Source organism: Mastigoproctus giganteus, chromosome 12 (genome assembly GCF_048544385.1).
Source record: "Mastigoproctus giganteus isolate SK-2022 chromosome 12, ASM4854438v1, whole genome shotgun sequence".
In the NCBI taxonomy this organism is placed as follows: domain Eukaryota; kingdom Metazoa; phylum Arthropoda; class Arachnida; order Uropygi; family Thelyphonidae; genus Mastigoproctus; species Mastigoproctus giganteus.
The window spans coordinates 154,586,911-154,608,121 of record NC_143586.1 but is presented as its reverse complement, the minus strand read 5'-3'; the positions used below and the strand labels follow the sequence as shown (position 1 = coordinate 154,608,121).

General features: G+C 36.1%; 1 protein-coding gene across 1 annotated transcript in view; it reads right to left on the bottom strand.

The window, feature by feature from the left end:
* Positions 1–21,211, bottom strand: part of Tfb1 (transcription factor B1) — a 102,303-nt gene that overhangs the window by 74,243 nt on the left and 6,849 nt on the right. The window contains exons 2-3 of the mRNA XM_090386724.1: positions 6,798–6,944; positions 3,800–3,964 (exon numbers count right to left, since the gene is read on the bottom strand). Of these exons, the coding sequence (XP_090242850.1) occupies positions 3,800–3,953 (154 nt within the window). The 5' untranslated portion in view covers positions 3,954–3,964; positions 6,798–6,944. The remainder of the gene's footprint in view (positions 1–3,799; positions 3,965–6,797; positions 6,945–21,211) is intronic.

Here is a 21,211-nt window from a genome sequence, read left to right as displayed (position 1 = left end):
TAATGCAGAGAAAGCTTTTTCTGAATTGACAATCGTTAGATGAATGGTGAAGAAGTATTGATATGTTAATTCCAAATATTTCCCTCTTAATTTCTTCCTCTTCAAATAATTTCATCTCTTGTTTGATAATTTTGAGATCTTTTTGAACTACAGTTTTGTTTTATTTGTTTTTTTTCTGTAGGGACTGCAATCTTTTTATTGATGGTAAACTCTGGTTTTTGTTTCATTGAAATGTTTCTGGTTCATCTTCACCTTCTTTAGTTTGATCACACATACATGAAGATGCAAAAGTGGAGTCAGTAATTTCAACCACAATACTGTATTCTTGATATTCCACTGTTTCAGAAAATCTTTGAATTAGAGTATAAATAATTCTTGCAAGAGAAGCTTTGCTCTCTTGATTCTAATTTTATCTGCATTCTCAAGGATTATGGAGGTATAAAATAACACTTTCTAAATTGGTGCACTTATTGTTCTACTTGAAATTTCAATGCAGCATACAACTCTTTCGACAGAGAAGAGTTTTATTCAGCAAGTAATTTCATCATAAACTGTATAGTTGCATTTGAAGTTAGCAAATTATCTTGTGACATAATGCTTTAATGGTGAGCTTTGCTGAAAGAAGAGCTGAAATTCACATTGATATAGTATTGAATTCATCCTCAGTGAAAATAATTTTAGAATTAAGATCAATCAATGCTTTTTTTTTTTTTTAACAAAATTTCTCAATATAAAAACCAATTTATAACAGAACCATAATGAGTTCTTATTATTCACTTTTCTGCAGTCTTTAAATGTAATGTTATTCATTCTGGATTGTGAGTAATATTAATCCGTAAAGTATATACATTAATATAATAATTAAATTCCTAATTATTTATTTATTTTTTTTATGAAAATCACATACACAAAAGGTATCAAAACCTATAGTACTTAGTACCGTGCATGGGTTCAAGGAGAAGTATGGGGGAATATGCCGGAAACTTTGCTCTAGAAACTAAACATGGGTTTCACCACTTCAAGCCTCCAATAAGCAAAATGGTGGTATTGCACTAGTTGATGAGAGCCATCTACCACCTAGTAATTATTAGTAGATGTAATAATTGAAAAGCATGTGTACTTTTATTACTTACTGTTAATATTAGAAGTATATCAAAATAATCAATCAATTCATAAAAAAGAAAATGTCTAAAGACAAGCAAACCTTGTCCTTTCAATTATATTGCACTACATTCTGCAGAAGACAGTGCTTGATGCTATACTGACTATTATGCGTGTCATTATATATGTCACTGTGACATCTCACAGACAACTTTCAAACTACAAATTTGGGAAGATATTCATTAATTGGCTGCATTGTTGTTTTATACAAGCAGCTTGCATATTGCAAATTGAAATAGTCTGTTTATGCATACCTAAATTGAAAAATCAACTTTTAGTTCTAGAATCTAAGGCTAGAAAGCCAAAATATTGATATTTTACTAACAAAAATAATGGTATTTCAGCACTGAAAATAGCACAAAATACCAGTATAACAATCCCTAATTACAATGCTAAACTGTAGTGCATTTTAATAATTTTCGATAATTTCTGATTTATTCATTGCTAAATATGGCTAAGGAAAGGCCAATGCTCAAGCTTCATTGTTTTAAAGAAATGTAGCATAACTGTATTACATTTATCATGAAGTGAAAAATAATAATGCTTTGAGGAATTGTCAAACAACTATTACACAGGTAGTGCAAAGAATTATGTAGTATGTAATGATGGTTTTAAACTTTTCCACTAAATTTATGACGGGTATTGTGGACTGTCAAATAAATTATAATATAATGAGCACTATGACATATTTTAATAAATGGCCAGCAGTTGAGTAAATATGCTATTTGTATTTGTCTATTAAAATCAGCATATCAGAACTGCAGTCAGGAATGCTATCCCCTATCATATCAGTTTCTATGGAAAAATCAACTTATTTATCTTGCACCTTTTCAAGGAACATAAAACATAACTTGCTGTTCAAGGACTCTCTATATTACTTTAATAATAAATCAACTTAAAATATATTTTTTTCTCTGCAGCAGACAAGTTCCAAGAAGTGAGCTCTCCTGCTTCCTTTCAAACCAACTTAGCTCTTAAAAATTAAGTCTAATAAAATAATCAGTCAATCTGATTTTAAAAAAAAAAGTGACAAAAAAAGTAAAAGAAATGAATTTTTCTGAAATGAAAGAAAATTCAGATCTGAGTTTTGGCTAGGGAGGGGAAAAATATAACTGTTGCATAACCACATCATTAAAACCAATGATAATGATTACTTTCACTATAGTAATAATGACTTTTATTATGATAATGTCACAAAAAAAAATATGCTATTTGTATTTGTCTATTAAAATTAGCATATCAGACCTGCAGACAGGAATGCAATCTCATATTATATTACACCTTATTAATTTTGAAGCATTATAATCAACTATTAATTTAAATGCATAAATCTACTCAATATACGAAGGGTATCAAAAATTTCGTACCCTTACCTACAAATAATAGCCCTAGAAAGGTAAACTTCACAGGAACTTCAATCGTTTTCTATGTACTCTCCATGTATAGTAACACATTTCCCATTTATTGATAAGTTGTTTAATACATTGGTCATAGAAGTCTGCACTTTTTGCCTGAAACCATGATTCCACTTCATTGATGACTTCCTGAGATGAATCAAAGCAGCGTCCTGAGATGAATCAAAGCGGCGTCCACACAATGGTTTCTTCATTTCTTGAAACAAGAAGTCTGACGGTGCTAGGTCACAAGTAATAGGGTGGGTACTGCAGTAGTTCGAAGTGGCCAACAAAGTTGGTGGTAGCAATGGTTATGTGAGCCGGTGCATTGTCTGACAGAAGACAACCTTTGGTTAACATTCCACACCTTTTCACCTTCAAAGCATCACAACTTTTTCAAAAGATTTCTGTAGTATTCCCCAGTAAGTGTGGAACCATGAGGTAGGTAATCTGTCAGCATAACCTCTTTTCTGTCCCAAAACACAGACAACATCACCTTCTTTCACAGATGGAGTGGTCTTTGCCTTTTTTGGGAGATGGAGAGGAGGTGTGCTTCCACTGCTTTGACATGTCTTTAGTCTCTGGATCATACACCCAGCATTTGTCATTTGTCATCAAAAAAGTTCTCAACCTCCACATTGCACAAATCCACCAATTGGCGAGAACATTGCATTTGACATTGCTTCTGCAAAGGTGTCAGCAATCTTGGAACCCATCATGCGGAAATCTTTGACATGTGCAGATGGCCATGTAAAATGCTATGGGCAGGCCAATGACTAATTTCCACTGCATTTGCGATGAAATGAATCATCAAACGTCTGTCCCTCAGCACCAACTGCTCCACCTGTATGACTACACTGGAACTCCCATTTTCACTTTTTTAAAGTGTCACAGGAGAGACAATTCTGCCCATACACAGCTTTCATTTCTTTATCAATTTCCTGAGCTTTCTTCCTCTGCAAATGCAGGAACTTGATCACTGCTCGATACTCTACTTTGTCAACCACAGCATCCTTCCTCAGATTCTGGGCTCCACCTCTGGTGTATGATCACCTACAGGAATGAAATTTCACATGTTAGTTATTGAATATGTACACAACTTATATTAAAAACGGCATCTTCCTACTGATGTTTTATCTAAGTCAGGTTACAAACTTTTTGATAACCCCTCTTATAAACTAACGTTTTAGTCTAATACATAAAAACATATAATAATATTTCAACTAATAGATAAACTAACTTACTTTTTACATCCGCATATTTGTGACTAATGGAAAATGTATCCTTGCTCTCCAACATCCATGCAATTCTCTCAGCCATCAAATACAGAGTACCATCATTCTTTTTGTGCCGTACATAACTCACCATCAACAGAACATCTTCAGATGATGTTCCCATTATATTTTCCTCTGTCAAAATTTTATAATATAAAACAGTATCACAATTACACACACATACACATATATATGGTATTGAATTACATTTTATAAATCTTTATTTCATTTATTTTTAATTTTTATTTAAGTTTAAAAGTTTACTGAAAAGTAAATTTACCATCAAAAAATAAACAGGTTGCCCCTAAAAATTACATCTCTATTGTTTGAAGAGATAAAATCTTCATTCAATAATACCCGTAATGGCAAAACAATGCCAAGAGTTTACGATAGGAATTATAGTGTAATGTGTGGAGGGAAGGTTGTGAGGCATAGCTTGCTCACCTCACACACACACAGGCTTAGGAAGAATTAATTTTTATATTCATAAAAACTTACTAACAAAACATAACAGGACTAAAAATAATCATATATCTACACATAACATAGTGCAATTAACTCTTAAATAACATCATAGTGGTTTGTGCTCTTATTGTACACAGGTGGCCCTTTTACCTCTGTGAAGGAGAAATGTACTAAAATCAAGGATTGCTGTCAGTACCACAGTTGTGTCGGGGGGAGGGTTTTTTTTTTTTTTTTGATTTGGTAGTTGTTGGCGCATCGGCTTCTGTGGCCATATTGCACCTCCAAAGGTTTTTGCAGTACAGTACTTTGATCCAAGCCCGAGGCGGGAATCGAACCCGCGACCTTTGGGTTGCCGGGCAGGTACTTTACCCACTCGGCTAGCCCGGTCGGCTTCGGGGGGAGGGGAAGAAAAGGCAGTACTAGTGCTTGTAGGCTACCTATCTCAGAGGCTAGTACTCTTCAGCACAGAGGCACCTTGGGTTAGTAGGTACTGCTGATTTCAAGCTCTCTATGCTATAAACTAAGGTTGGTAAGTTAGGTTTACTGCCAAACTATGTCTTTAACTTTGTACCAGGCATGGGATATAAGAGACCTTAAAGACTGATTTTCAGGAGGAAAAAATTATTAGAAGCAATGTTCAAAACAGTGGGCTGTTTTGAAAATAGCTCTGTCAATTGTTTGTTATTTGGTTTTTAGGAGCATTAGCAACTGAGCCATATTGCTCTGGGGATGTGCTGTGATCATTCCCTGACCTTTCCGCATCCTCCGTATTTGGTGGTCATGGGCTCGAACCTCGGTCTAATCAAGAAGTGTGTGCTACGCACTGCTGCTCCTGCCCACCTGGCTACGGAGGCGCCCCTCTGTCTATTATGTCTATATGACTGTGTGTTCACAGTCCAATTTGCAGGTTATGCAGGCTAAAATTCCAAGAATGATTAATAGGTGGAACTCAACTCCCATAATTGAAGAAGCCTTTAAGAATTCCTTGAGTTACCGACAGGCTTGAAGGCCAGACCTCTCGACAGAACCACTATACAGTCACAATGTAATGGATGCAATCAAAGAATACCCAATTTCTTGACATTCTGTTTTATTCAATTTCTTTTTTTTTTGGGGGGGGGAGTTTACTTAAGGGACAATGCGTACTCACTGAAAGTAATGGTGATACAACAGTTAAAAGAAAGAATATGAGCTGCTACAATTACCCAGTTACTTGTACCTTGGCATACATATAAACAATGGTTGAATTACGGGTTGGATGTACGCTGAACTGCACAGCTTATACTGAAATAAAATTTAAAAAATTAATTAAAAAGTGTTATTTGTAAGTGAAATTTTGAACATTAGCTTTATTTTATGTAAACCTTGTATATTCTTAAGCCTCTCAATCACAGAGCAATCAATTAGCAAAGTTTCATAAAAAACCAAGAATAGGGAAATTTGGCATCCCTTTTAAAACAGATTCTTGTGTGCTGTTTGTTATTTAAAAATAAATTTAAAACTTTTTGAACTTGCATCACCATGCTTTACTACTTTTTTACAAAAAAAAAAAAAAAAAAAAAGGCCAGTCCACCACTTGAGTATTTGAGTGGCATTTAACTTGTTCAGTAACATGCTCAAGTACTCAAGTAGCATTTAATTAATCCTTTTATGAAATATATACTGCTGTCAAAATGAGCACACTCAGGCATGCCAAAAAATTCTCAACCCCCACTCCCTAAACCTGGTTCCTAGTGACTTCATCTTTCCAAATCTTAAAACAGCTTCTTTATGGACAAAGATCCAGTTGAAGTGGGAAATGTCTGCTGTGAGAAACTAAATTTCAGAGAAATAATGCAGAATATACTTGCGTGCCAAAATAATTTAACTGTATAGCATTCAATTTCTGTCTTGTTGACAGTTTCGTCCATCCAGTGACAGTGACCAACTTCTAGAAATAAATTATGTTATCTCTAATAAGGGCACAAATCGAAGTCTTTAGCCTAAAATTGGTCTCTGTTGCTGGAGAGACTAACATGTCCTCAAGAGATAAAATTGCAATTCTTAAATTATAATATATCTAAAGTACCACTCTTATACCATGTACAGTTTTAATATATTTTATTTAGGTGTCACCTAAACTAATATACACTGAGTAACATTTCAGGTATCTTGCCAATACCCATCATCAGTATCTTGCCAATACCATTAACTATAGAATTTCTTATAATTAAAAATTAACCTTTTAATAAAATTAAAAGGTTAATTTCATTAACCTTTTAAAAGGTTAATTTAAAAGGTTAATTTCATTAACCTTTTAATTTTATTATATTAAGCAGCACACAAAATTTAAATAATCAGAGAGGTCAGTGTATAAAAAATTTAACTAATACATTTGTTTATTTCATTTAATATCCTCCATCAAAACTCTAAAACAAATGAAAGTAATTTGCTTTTTTGTGATTAACTTTTGTATCTATAAGTTACTCATCTTTAAAATTCAAACTAAGTATAAATTACTTACCACTATATTATCATCTACTTGTAAGTCCACTGCATAAGTATTAATAAATTCTTAGAAACAAGCTGTTCAAATATAATACTGGAAGAAAGCCATAGCAAAACAGAAAAAAAGTAATGCGAACCATTGTAAACAGGTATAATACCAAATCTAGAAAGGAAAAAAAGTTACAAAAATAGTTTATTATAATGAAAAGGGTTGCTAAAAAACAGCCATGATATCAATGTAAAATGTTTAGTAAGCTTAATTATATAAAGAATAAAAACATTCACCGACCTTTTCATGCAAAGAATAACATCAACTTCAAGTGCAATTCCAGTAATTCATGAAACAATAATTGCTACTATAACAGCATAATTTTTAATAAAACAAGCCTAAAGCTGCAAATATTTTTTCGTACCTATCATCAACTTTTACAAAAATTAGAATCTGATTCTAATTTTTGTAAAATTCTAATTCTAACATTTTGGGGATAATAATACTCAGAGAGAATTAATCAATCACTCACCAGCTAATATAGGTAATATCATCAGGTAAATATAGTTGTAAGCAACTATGTTGTTATATGTGAACACTATAATCATACCAAGACCCTATGATATCTATACAGAGCAGTAATTACACCACATGCAAATCACTTCTCAGTAGTCCTCTAGTAATGGACAGGTTCCAGAAATCCACATGCCAACTTGCCACAGGTGACTTATCAGGGACAAGTGGTGAGCGAATTTTCAGCCTTGTTCTAAATGCATTCAAAATACATTGCCTTATTTTCTTTGCATAATTCACATAGTCAAGTTATTTGATCATGAACAGCTGCCAACAAATTTATTAAAGCTTTATTTCCAATTTAATAAATTAATTCCTTCACAGACTGTTTGTCCCCTGATAAAAGTTAGTTTGCACAAAGATACTCACGTTTTAATTTTGTGAAACCGTGCCAAACTGAAGGTAAGGGACCAAGAAAGTGTTAAAAACATTGGAGAAAAGAGTTCTGTTGTATCATCAAGTGAAAGCAACAGCAGTGCAAGACATGCTTTCCAGCACAAATGGCTCAAGGAATTTGAATGGTTGTACTATGAATAAGTTGCATCTTGTAATGAATGTAAAAAATATTCCTGGGCTGCTGAGAGTAACTAAAGATTACTACAAGCTTTTTGAGGACCTTTAAAAGTAGAGACATTTAAGTTTCACAAGGCATCCAATTTTCACAAAAAATTGGATGCCTCATGAAACCTTGCCTGTTTTCAAAAGGTGAGGTAATTCCAATCTACAACAACCGGTCGCACTATTTATTTCTCACCCTCTTTAATCCTTAAGTAGGCATGCAGTTGTAATATAGTGTTGGCATAAGCTTATTTTCAAAATTCACAATGCAAATTAGCATAGTGTAATTATATGCTTGAATATTTTACATAATGAAAAGTCATTTTAATGCTGTTATTTACAAAAATTCAATTATCTTGCAAAGACAAGTCATTGGAGGGGGAAAGTGAGGTAGGGGCATGAAGGAGGGAGGGTAAGACAGGATCATGTGACCAACATTACATTGCAAAAAGTGATTCTGGCCCCATAGTGAGTGTTAAAATTTTCATGGTTTTTGTAAATTTTGTGTCTTTCCTATTGAATTATTGTTTATGAATAATTTAGGTAAATTCACTTTCATTATGAACAATGAATGAAAGGAAACACAAACTACACTTGTTAATTTTGTGAAACCGTGCCAAACCGAAGGTGAAAGTAAGGGACCAGAAAATGTTAAAAACACTGGAGAAAAGAGTTCTGTTGTATCATCAAGTGAAAGCAATCATGCAAGACGTGCTTTCCAGCACAAATGGCTCAAGGAATTCGAATGGTTGTACTATGAATAAGTTGCATTTTGTAATGAATGTAAAAAATATTCCTGGGCTGCTGAGCGTAACTAAAGATTACTATAAGCTTTTTTGAGGACCTTTAAAAGTAGAGACATTTAAGTTTCACGAGGCATCCAATTTTCACAAAAAATTATGTGACACAGACTGGCCAGAAATCACCTGGAAAACACCACTCTATCTGTCTCCCAAAGAAAGGTGGCAGGCAACTAGAGGAAGATGGATTCTAAAATGTTTGAGCACCTCAAGTGTCTGTTTAATACAGCCTATTATATAGCTAAATTCAAGTTATTCTTGCCATGGCAACTGGTAATTGGCTATCAGGCATTGAAATTGATGAAGCAGGTAACATGCTGGAAAAAAACAATTGGCTAGGGAAAAAGTTAGAGGCATCACAGATCTTATATCAACACACTGTACTGCTTATAAGTTGAATCTAGGGTTTTTCGAGTTAGAGTACTTGGACTCGACGAGTCTTTTATTAATTACACGGATTTGAGACTCGACGAGTCCAAGTCTTGCTTTTCCGTTGTTTTAATTACTGTTATCTTCACTTACCTGTTAAATGTTCTACATATATAATTATGATCTAATCATATTGCTATTTTTTTTCATCTCATATGTGAGATGGCGCTGCATTGCAATAACTCGCCTTGTTCATTCATATAATGTGTCATATCAAAAAAATACGATTGTGATGAAATATTTTAAGATTTATACAAAAGTTTCTTTACTGTTTGTGCCATTTTCTGTATTATATCAAGTTTCACAGAAACTGAGATTCTCCGAACAGTTCGAATTTATAACTTGGAATAACCTTTACTTTTAGAAATTAAATTTGTTACTCTACTCTCATGATTATCTTGTCTTATATAAAATTTTAAACACATTTTTACCTGTTAATATTAACTATTCTGTTCTTTATTTAAATATATTAATTTTTGTATCAATATCAATTTCAGATAATTTGAAAAAAAAAATACTTTAATTATGCCAAAGGAAAAGAGCCCAAAGGTTTGAGAACACTTTGCAGCAAGACTGAACTCCGAAGTCCAATGCAAGAAATGTTCAATAAAATTATCGAACAAAGATGGAAACACTTCAACTATGATAAAACATTTAAAAACTAAACACCGAATAATTCTGCAAACAGAAGATAAAAAACAAAAATGTAGTTCTTCCAAAAAGTAAAAATTTTAGTTAATTATTTTGTTAAAAAATCTTTGGATGAGATTGTTTCGGAATTAGCTGCTGTTGATAATATATCTGTAAGAGCAATTTACAAAATCTAGTTTTATTTGAGAAAGTCTTTGCAATTCAGGTTATAAGCTTCCTAAAGCAGAAAAAAGGCGTGATGAAACTGATTCACAATTCTTATCAAATTAAAAAATCAGAAATGACAAATTTAATACAGGAAAAATTGAGTAAGAGCAAAAGATTGTCTCTCTCTTGATGAGTGAACAAGTAGAAAAATGAGACGATTTTTAAATATTAATCTTCATGGAAATGATAGTGTAACATATAATCTTGGTTTAGTTCGAATTCAAAATTCATGTTCAGTTCTGCAATTAGTAGCTGCTGGAACGGGTACAGAGAAGGGCAACAAGATTAGTGAATGGAACAAAGGGTTGCTCTTACGAAGAAAGGCTTAAGTTTTGCAAATTACAGAGTCTGGAGACTAGGCACCGGCGAGGTGATCTGATAGAGGTGTATAAGGCTTTGAATGGTTTGAGCATGCTCAATGCCAATGGGATTCTTCATCTTGCTCAGAATAATCACCTCAGAGGGCATAAATTCAAATTGAGGAAGGACGGATGTCGGATAGATGTGTGGAAATTTGCCTTTGGCCAGCGGGTGGTTGGTTGGTGGAACCGACTTCCATCACTTGTTGTTGAAGTTGATAGCCTAAACAAATTTAAAGCTCAACTGGACAGGTATTTCGAACGAACGGAGGGGTGAAATGGGAGTGGGTTTTTTTTTTTTTTTTTTGGCTGATGCTGAATAAGCTTGCTTTCTTGCATCATATGCCTCTACTAATGCTAGTAGAACTTATTATAAGAAATCATTTGAAAAATTTCAACATCAATTTTGAAAATCATATTGTTGGATCAACTGGTGATGGTGCTAGTGTTAAAATATGGTTGTGAGTCTCCTGTATTATATCATTTATGTCTTAACCATAACAATATGTTTAGCTGTAAGCGATGTTTTGTACAAGAAAAGCATGAGTTACGAGGAAAATGAAGTTGAAACAGTTGATGATGACTTTGCTGATTAAGATTATTCGAAAGATGATTTCTCCTTTGATGAAGAGAAAGAACTCTGTGTTGATGCTGACCAATTGGAATTATCAGTCTTATTATGACTTAAAGAAAAATATTCAAATTGTTCATCAAACAGCAAAATATTTTAAGAAGTCTACTGTACACAACGGTTTTCTATGATAGAAAATAAAATGTGAATTAGAATATGAAATGGAATTAATCACAGATGTTAAGATGCGTTGGAATTCATTACTTGATATGATTTTAACTTTTTTAAGACTGTTTCAATTCATTAAAGCAGCTCTTGAAGATCTTGGTAATATGGATTTAGTAAAAAATTTCAATATTCTATTGCTTCATGATTTGAGTAACTCCTTAAAGCCGATTAAATTAACTATAGAAGCACTTAGTAGACAAGATGCAAATTTTTATTCAGCACATTTGGCAGTTAACTTTATGCTAAAAAAATTGGAAGAAATTCCAGGGAATTTAGGACAAGATCTATTAAATAAAATGAAAACTCATATAAATGAATGCCGAAATGAAAATCTTGAAGACATTTTGGATTTTCTTGTAAGTGCTAATAGATTACTAAAAAAATGGCTTATAGATTTTGCAACAAACTTAATGATTAGGCTGTTTCCAAGTGAAATTGTTCACTTTAATGAGAATCACTGATTATAATGAGAATTTCGCAAATATTGTACACCATATGACAATGGAAGAAGAGTTAAAGGTAATTTTAGAAAATGCAAAAAAATCCTCATCCTCCACTTTCAGAAACAAATTTTAATAAATTAAAGCAAGAATTTATGTTATTTTTAAGTACTAAATGAGGAACTAAAAATCTGAACAAATTATATTATGCTTTATTAACAATTCAATCTACATCGACAACTGCTGAGCAAACATTCTCTGTTGTGGCAAACTTTTGCACTAAAGTACGTTCTAGATTATCTGACATATCACTAAATGCCTTAGTTTTTTTTAGAATACTGGTTTTTAAATAAAGTTAAAGCATAATTTGTTTTACTTACCGTTAGTTATTACTTAGAATGTATTTCTGGATGTGAAATATAAATCTAAATAAAAATGTTTACTAATGTACATAATACCTATTTGTTACCAAACAAATTTATGTTAATATTTGTGATGTAATCAAAAAAATAGATTGCTCAGAATTTTTTTAAGCTAGGACTCGGATACAGACTCGCTTAGCCCCAAAATACAGTCTCTCCAAACCCTAGTTGAATCTGGTTGCTTTAAATTCTATTAGAGATGCCCCTTTGTTGCTGAAATTGAAACAGTGTTAAAAAAATTATATATCTTCAATTTTTTTTTTAAATTCACCAAAAAGACTGAAAGAACTGGAAAAAGTAGCAGCCATGCTGCAAACAAATATCCTTAGCTTCAAGTATCTGTATTCAATAGGGTGGGTTTCTAATAGAGTGGGAGCACTGACTGCACTTGTTAACAAATACTCTACAGCAGTAATGCATTAGGAAGAAATAGGCAATGGAAAAGGGGATGATGCTACAATATCAAAAGCCCTGTTAAAGAAAACGAAGACTACTTCTTTGTAATAAGAATCCATTTTCTCCCATTTTTTAACTTTATTCAAGAAACTGTCACTGATTTTTCAAAAGGAAAACCTGCTACTTAGTCAAACAAAATACCATGTGGACAGTACCACGAATGCCCTGAAACAAATAAGAGAAGCTCTAAAACATTTTGAGAGGAAACTTTTGATAATGTAAAGAGTCTAGGTATAAACAATGGTATTCAGCTAATGTACGAGGAGAGTTATTTGAATGTTGAACAAAAAAACTAACAGATGACAGAATAAAGTATTTGATAAAAAGCTTTGGTGAAAATGAATCAGAAATTGCTAAAGCTGTCTCATTACTTGATATATTTACCTGGCCTGAAGATCTAGATTTTGGGAAGGGAAGGAAGAAATAAAGGTTTTGGGGAAACATTTCACCAAATATTTAGATAATTAAAAAAAAAAAAATTTTTTTTTTTTAAAAACGACCAAACGGTCAGAGGAGTTCACAAGATAGACAGAATACAAGAAACAACAGCACCGTATTCAGTAGTCACGGGCTTGAACCGGTCACTCAAGGCACGTGTACTTATGCACCCGCGCGCCTGACCACTAGGCTACAACGGCCTCTTAGATAATATGAAGAAGCTTCAATAAATTTGATGAAGTAGTACGAGTTCAAAGTTGTGGGGGAGTGTTTAAACATACAAGATATTCAAAAAAAACAATGAGTAATAAAGCTGGTTTCCATTTCTCTCAAAACTGTTTAGTCGTTTTACCAGCAAGTACTTCATCAAGTGAACGAGGTTTTAGTCAAACAAATCTAATAAAAGGGAAGTTGAGGTCATCAATGAATCCCTTCATTCTGAATGATTAATTGATGATACACATGAATGGCCCTTCTCTGCAGGACTTTATTCCAGATAAATCAGTGATAATCTGCAACCAATGCAAGATGCACTGAAGCTCATAAAAAGTCCTTATGTAAATGAACTGTAAGTGTTAGTGGTGTGCATTTTAAACCTATGTAAAGAAAAGGATATTTCTGTATAATTATGTATAACATGTAGTAAGAATTAAAGAATGTATTATTTTTATTTTGTCATCTTAACATTTAATATTTAGTTTTTTAAAACATCACCTATAAAAATATTTATATTAGTTAGACCAATACTATGGGCGAGGAAATTTTTTTTGTGGCTAGTAGATTTAAGCTGTATTTCTGGAGCCCTAGTTATGGATATAAAAGAAGACTGTATGGCACAAGTTCAGTACTATGGAGGGGGGAATGGCTGAATGAACAAATCTACTGGTGACTTTGAACAGGGTATAAGCACTGGTGCATAGAGCAACTATGACAGAGACTCAAGAGTTTACTTATGTAAGAATTCCTAACCAAAAATTTTTTTGTACTCTGCTAAGAGTGCAAAGAAATGTAGCAAGGAATTGTTTCTTTACATTAAGGTAAGGAATGAATCACAAGTACACAATATGATTGGCATAACTACTGATAATCCTGTTTAGATTACTGACAAACAATAAATATTTACCACATTCTCACATGAAGAAGTTACAAGTTAATCAAACCTTTAGCTATAATGGTGAGAGCATCCCTGGACTTGTGGAAGATCTTCTTCTTTCAGTCACATAGCTCCTGAGGAGCTGTTGTGGCCACCAACAAATTCCTCCAACTGCATCGATCATGTGCTCTACAAGCGGCATCGCAAAGTGTCATGCCCAGAAGTTCACTTATCCCATCCTTCCACCTAGTTGCAGTTCTTCCTCTGCACTTTTTCCCCTTGATTTTTCCTTCCATTATATTCTTCAACAGAAAGTTTTCCCTTCTTACTATATGACCAAAAAACTTGAGTTTTCTTTTGTTGATGCTATGAAGAAGAATTTTAGGCCTGTCAATTATTCAATACCCACTCAATTGTTCTTCTAGCCAAGTAGGAAATAATTCTCCTGTAATACCACATTTCAAATGCCTCAATTTTCTTCCTGTCAACTCTTTTCAGATACCATCCTTCACATCCATAAGGGGCACTGAAAAAATTAATGAATCAATGATTCTCAGTTTCATCTTTAGGAGCAGATCTTGATCTCTCCATAATTTTGTCAGATCAGTGACCAACATTTTAGCAATTGTCTGCCGTCTCTTTACATCATTTGAGCAGTCACTATTTTTATTTATTCTTGACCCTAAGTAATCAAATTCATCAACTTCTTCGATATCTTGCCCATTAACCTTCACTTGACTGGAACCCAGATTATCACCAATTACCATAATTTTAGTTTTACACACATTCAGAAACAATCCTTTTTTCTTACTTGCTCCTCAGAGTTTCTTTCAGATGATCCTTAGAATTTGAAATTAGTACAGTATCATATGCATAACGAAGGTTGTTATATTCAGTCCTCCAATTTTGATCCCAGTCTCTAAACCTTCCAAAGCTTCGTGCATGATATCTTCGGCATAAAGATTAAAAAGGTGAGGTGACAAAATACAGCCCTGCCTGACACCGTTACCTACTGTGAAAAAGTCTGTGTTTCCCATGTTGGTTCTCACATTTCCTTCCTGTTCCTAGTACAGTAGCTTAATCAGCTGAATTATATGGATTGGGAATCTCATAATAGTAATTGTTTCCCATAGTTTCTCATGTCGAACACAATCAAATGCTTTTGCATAATCTACAAAACACAAAAAGACTGAAACATTGAATTCTTTGCATTTTTCAATAATTAGTCTTAGACTTAAGATCTGATCTCTGGTTCTTCTGCCCCTTCTGAAACCTGTTTGCTCTTCTGGCATTTCTTCTTCAAGTTTTCGTGAGATTCTGTTTAATATGATTTTAAGAAGAATCTTGCTAGAATGAGAAATTAGGCTAATAGTCCTGTAATTTGAGCAACTTTTCAGATCTCCTTTTTTTTGGTAAGGGAATGAAAATTGATTTCTTCCAATCTGATGGCCACCGTTCCATTACACAAATTTCTATAATCATTTTATGAAAACACTCGCTGCCCTTCACACCTGTAGCTTTAATCAATTCCAGGTGAAGATGGAGATGTGCTGTTTGTTTGTTTGTTATTTGGTTTTTAGGAGCATTAGCAACTAAGGCCATATTGCTCCAGGGATATGCGGTGGTCATTCCCTGACCTTTCCCCATCCTCCGTATTTGGTGGTCACAGGCTCGAACCCCAGTCTAATCAAGAAGCATGTGCTACGCACTGCTGCTCCTGCCCACCTGGCTATGGAGGCGCCCATGGAGATGTGCAAATGTCTCTCTTATTTGCAAGGGTATTTCAAAAGGAGAAGAGAATAACAAGGCACCTGTGAATCTGACTTCTGTGACAGAAAAAATAATAATGGGGTCAACAGCTAAAGAAGTAATGCAAGACACGATAGGAACAGAGATATAAGGCAATTACAGCATGGATTTACTAATGGAAGATTGTCTGAATAATGTATCAGCTGCAATGAGATTATCACAAAGGATAATTTTTACATCATACACTTATATTTCAGTAAAGCTTTTGACACTGTTCCACATTAACAACTGTTGGAAAAATTGAAGCAATGTGGCTGAAGTTCTTCATGCATGATATATTACTACTCATTAATGGATAATTAAATGTGGGGAGACAGTGTAGACATAAATGGCCAATGCTCTTCTAATGTTATCAGTGCTCACAGCACTAATAACATTAGTCTATATACCACAGGGTTTAGTGTTGGCCCCCCTTATTAAAGTTTGGTGTCTAAGTTTGCTGATGGACAAACAACGGTGGTTAAGGGTAGTTAATGAAATTAATCAAGGCATGCAACTTCAAGATCTAGATAAACTAAGCAGATGGAGTGAAAAATGACAAATGAAATTTAAGCAATGTTAAATATCAAATGCAAGGTACTAGCAGTAATCACTGAATAACATACCATTTGAACAGCACCAAACACAAGTTAAATGACTTATTGAAAAAGACACAAGGGTACATAGTACAGTCCAACACGAATTTGTCTGAGCAGCACAGCCCCAACTGTAGGTCACCCAAGATGGAGTGCGGACACTCAGTCAGAGATCCAAAATGCCTCACTTATGGGGAGCAGATTTAAAAATTATAACAGCACAGAGGTCAAAATAATGCAACACAATGCGCAACGGACCAGAGCAGTGGCCAACCAGCTTAGAATCAAGGTGGATGAGGAGGGAGCTGACATTCTCCTCCTACAGGAGCCGTATAATAGTCAGTACACATGAAAATAGTCAGGGACTACCCATTGGCCTACAAGTTGATACAGGTGGAGGAAGATACTCCATGGGCAGTGATCCTCTTCAGTAACACTTACTTGACGGCTACAAAAATTTTCCAACTCTGCAGCCTGCGCCCATATCATCTCACCTGTTGGTCCCTTCTACATGATATCCTTATACTGCAGACCGGGCCAGGAACTGACCTATTCAATCAACTACCTCCAGTGACTCATGGACTTGCTCCCAAATCAAAAAATTGTGATAGGAGCAGATGTAAATTGCCACTCGGCCTTGTGGCATAGCACCATGCAGGATCAACGGGGAAACCCATAACAGACAAATCCTGGAAGATTTCCTCGTTGGCTCAAGACTTAATGTGTTAAACCAGCCACACCACTTGCCGGCATTTTGCAACCTACAATGGGAGGCCACTATAGACACACTCACCATGTCTGACCTGGCTGCCCACTGCTCTGGTGGTTGGAGGGTTGAAAACTCATGGACAACCTCTGACCATCGAGTAATCAATTATATGATCTCAAGAACCTTAACGCCGGCCCTGATTCCCAGGCAGCTGCAACATAGATTTGCAATCAAAAAAGCAAACTGGGAGCTGTCTGCACAGCAGCTACAGGCAGTCGAAACCAAGCACCAACTAGGAAAAGAAGCAGACCAGAACAGAACAGAAGCAGAACCTAGACTACCAGGAAAGAAAAGTAACAGAATTGATTTCCAGAGCTGCCCAGACAGCAATCAAAGAGAAGAACTCCATCCTTGGCACCTTGGTGGAACCATGAAATACAGACTCTCCAGACAGTTGTGGTAAAGTGAAGAAAGGAGTTCCAACGTGCACGTAGGACTGGCCAGAAAATGAGGTTGAGATCTTAAGCCAGAGATACAAGGAAGTCAGGAGCCAATATACAGAAAAAATACACAAAAGTAAAAAGTGTCTGGGAGTGACTAGTGTTAGGCACAGGAAATGAAGATCCATGGTGGACAGTCTACCAAGTGGTCACAAACAGACTCCCCAAAGGAGAAATCCTAACCACAACTAAAACCCCACAAGGAACACTCACAACAACATGGGAACAATCCATCAATAATATTCTAGACAGCATATTCAGAGAGGCAGTTGCCCCGAGTAAGAAAAACAGAGTAGAACATGCCAACCAAAAGACAGATGCTGTGGAGAGACCCTTCACTCTAGAAGAGCCACAAAATGCAGCAACACAAACCAGACCTAACAAGTGCCCAGGAAAGGATATGCTTGAGCCAGAGATCATCAAGAGGGTGGTAGATCTAGCTCCTAACCTCCTCCTACACTTATATAACAAATGCCTGGAAAAAAGGTTACTTTCCAAAGAACTGGAGACAGCCACAGTGAAATTAATCCTGAAGAACCCAACTAAAGACCCACAGCTGCCAAATTCTTACCAACCGATTGCCCTGCTGATAGTATTAAGCAAATTACTGGAACGACTGCTACATACCTGGATCCAGCACTACTACTACTCTGCTGCCAAATTGGAATCAGCCAGCCAGTATGGCTTTAAACCTGGTTTATCAACTGTGGATGACATGAGGAGCCTACTCCTTGCTGTGGAACAGTGCCAGAAAAAAATATTTCTTGGCTATTGCTCTTGACTTCACCGGGACACTCGACTCCTTTTGGTGGTCGAGTGTCCTGAGCAGACTTAGACAAGCCAAAAATTCAGGCCAATTTATATAGTGTAATAAAAACATATCTGTCACAGAGCCATTCAGGTTGTAACCCCATACCACAGAGTAACAAAAACAGTTCACAGAGGATGTCCACAGGGGTCGGTTCTCAGCCCACTGTTTTGGAACATGGTATTCAACGAGTTCCTGCACACTGACCTGGGACAGATCCGTTCTCAGGCATTCACCAATGACCTGATTCTGCCAAGATGGCTGACTTTCATGTCCGATTGGAAGACCAAGCAAACACTACCTTGGACATACTTCAAAGGTGGACGGAGGAAAACTTTCTGTATATCTCACTGGAAAAGACAACTTCCATCCTTCTGAAAGGAGCCCTCAGTGAGGCCCCCTCAGATAAAAATAAATGGAACCACCATCAAATTCTCCACCAAAATGAAATACCTCGGCGTAGTGTTCGATACCAAACTGTTGTTTAAACCTCATCTCATCCGAATGAGGATCAAAACAAGAAAATATTCTGGTATGGTCGCAAGGGTCACCCACTCTCTATATTATAAAACTACATTCGTTCCAATGATCACCTATGCAGCAGCTATTTGGTATCATAAAACCACCATGGCTGCAAATAAGAAGATACTAGATTCAACCCACTGGACAATCCACCGATCGGGCTAGCCGGGTGGGTAAGGTGCCTGCCTGGCAACTCAAAGGTCGTAGGTTCGAATCCCGCCTTGAGCTTGGATCAGAGTAGTGCAAAAACCTTGGGAGGTGCATTATGGCCACAGAAGCCGATGCGCTAACAACTAACAAAAAAAAAAGCTGGACAATCCTTCTCACAGTGACCCGAGCTTGCAACATGGTAAGCATGGAAGCTCTCCGAGTAATTGCTGGGACCTTACTCCTGGACGGCCTCCGTAGCCGAGTGGTCAGGAGCGGGAGTGCAGTAGCACACGCTCTTTGAGTAGACTATTATGGTCCATTTCCCTCAGCATGAATTGTTGAGGAGGCTTCCATCCTGCAGTGGGTTGATAATGGCTGCAGTTTACCCTATTTTTTTTTTTTACTCTTGGATCTGGAAATTGTCGGGCAGGATCTACTGTATTACCACTCGAAAGGAATTCAAATGACATTCCATGGATTCACTACTGAGCCTACAAACAGCAGGACGGTAGAAAAATTGAGACTGCAAAAACATCTTCAGCTGGAATGGCAAAACAGATAAGTGATTTGATTAAAGGTGAGGTCACGTGAAAATTTGTGCCATATATAGAAAAATTTACCTGAAAATACCAACTTGGTTTCAACTGGGATCGGCACCTACTTTACTCCTAATAGGTCACAGCCCTTCCAATGGAAAAAAACTCGCTGCACTAGGAATTATCAATGATCCGCTGTGCACTTGCAGGGAGGTCTAGAGCTGGTTCCATGTAATGCATCAGTGTCCACGATATAAGGACCTGCGTGGAATATTTATAACCAGAATGACCATTGTGCAAAATCAGGAGAAATATCTCCTAGATTCCTACAAGGAATATAAGGCATTCACAAAATATGCTCAAGACATTTTCACAAGGAGAAAAGCTGAGAACACAGCACTGAACCACCAAAGATATGTAGTGGAGCAGCACCCGCAAAACAACTGAGTGAGAGTGACACCAAGGACCTGAAGAGACAAACTGCCCAGCAGCTGCATTGTTGACGAAAAGGGACTATTGTGCATAACAAAAGATAAAAGGACAGAACTTGCTGGTCTCACGAAAGACTCCATCACACACTACTCTCCTGGACCTGAACACCACCAACGAGGACCATACCTGCAGCCTTGTTGTAATAGCCACTTGGCATTCTGTACCCTGCTCTTGAAAGGTACATTTCAGTCCACAACCACAGTGAGAGGGGAGCCAGATCTCTGACTCCCCTTGCCATTCCCCCCTTTCCCTCTGGTGGGGTATGGACATGCCCCACTGACCACTGCAGGGGTCACTTCACCTATCGACCCCTTACTTCTACTCTCCCCCTCCTCCTGCCAACTTACTGCATATGCCCCACATGTCAAAATTAAAACATCAAAATCAAATGCTTGCCTTTTTGGCACTATTCACTTTCAGTGTACAACCCTCATTTTTTTTTTGATAGGTCCCAGCCACTGAAATCTCAGGAAATTAGGTGGCAGGACCTTTTTTTTTTTTTCCTTGTTAGTTGTTGGCGCATCAGCTTCTACGGCCATAATGCACCTCCCAAAGTTTTTTTGCATTTTACTGTGATCCAAGCCCAAGGCAGGAATCAAACCCACGACCTTTTGGTTGCCAGGCAGGCACAGTGGCAGGACCTGCCAGAATAAAATCTAGAATTGGTGTACATGGTCAACCGCCCCGAGGTTAAGTGTGGGCAATGCTGGGCCCAGCATCTAATAGGCCAGAAGACCGATGGTACATGATGTTACATACCACAAGATCTACACACTTTTAAATCTCTGGCTTTTACAGCGTACTGTATCACATGACAATGTGATACAGTGCTATGCAGAGATGGGAGGAACCACTGTTGCCGTTTGACCCTAAACACACTTTACACCAGTGGGGGATATATGATGTGTAATGTAAATTTAAATACTAATGCACAATAATTAAGATAAATAAGCAAGAATATAAAAGATTAAAACTAGGGTTAGTGTGTATTTAACTGTTCTGAAACACATCATATAGGCCTGATGTAGCCGAGTGGTCAGGAGCGAGAGTGCATAGCCCGCATTCCTTGAGTGAACCGGGGCTCAAGCCCGTGACTACTACTACATATGATAAAT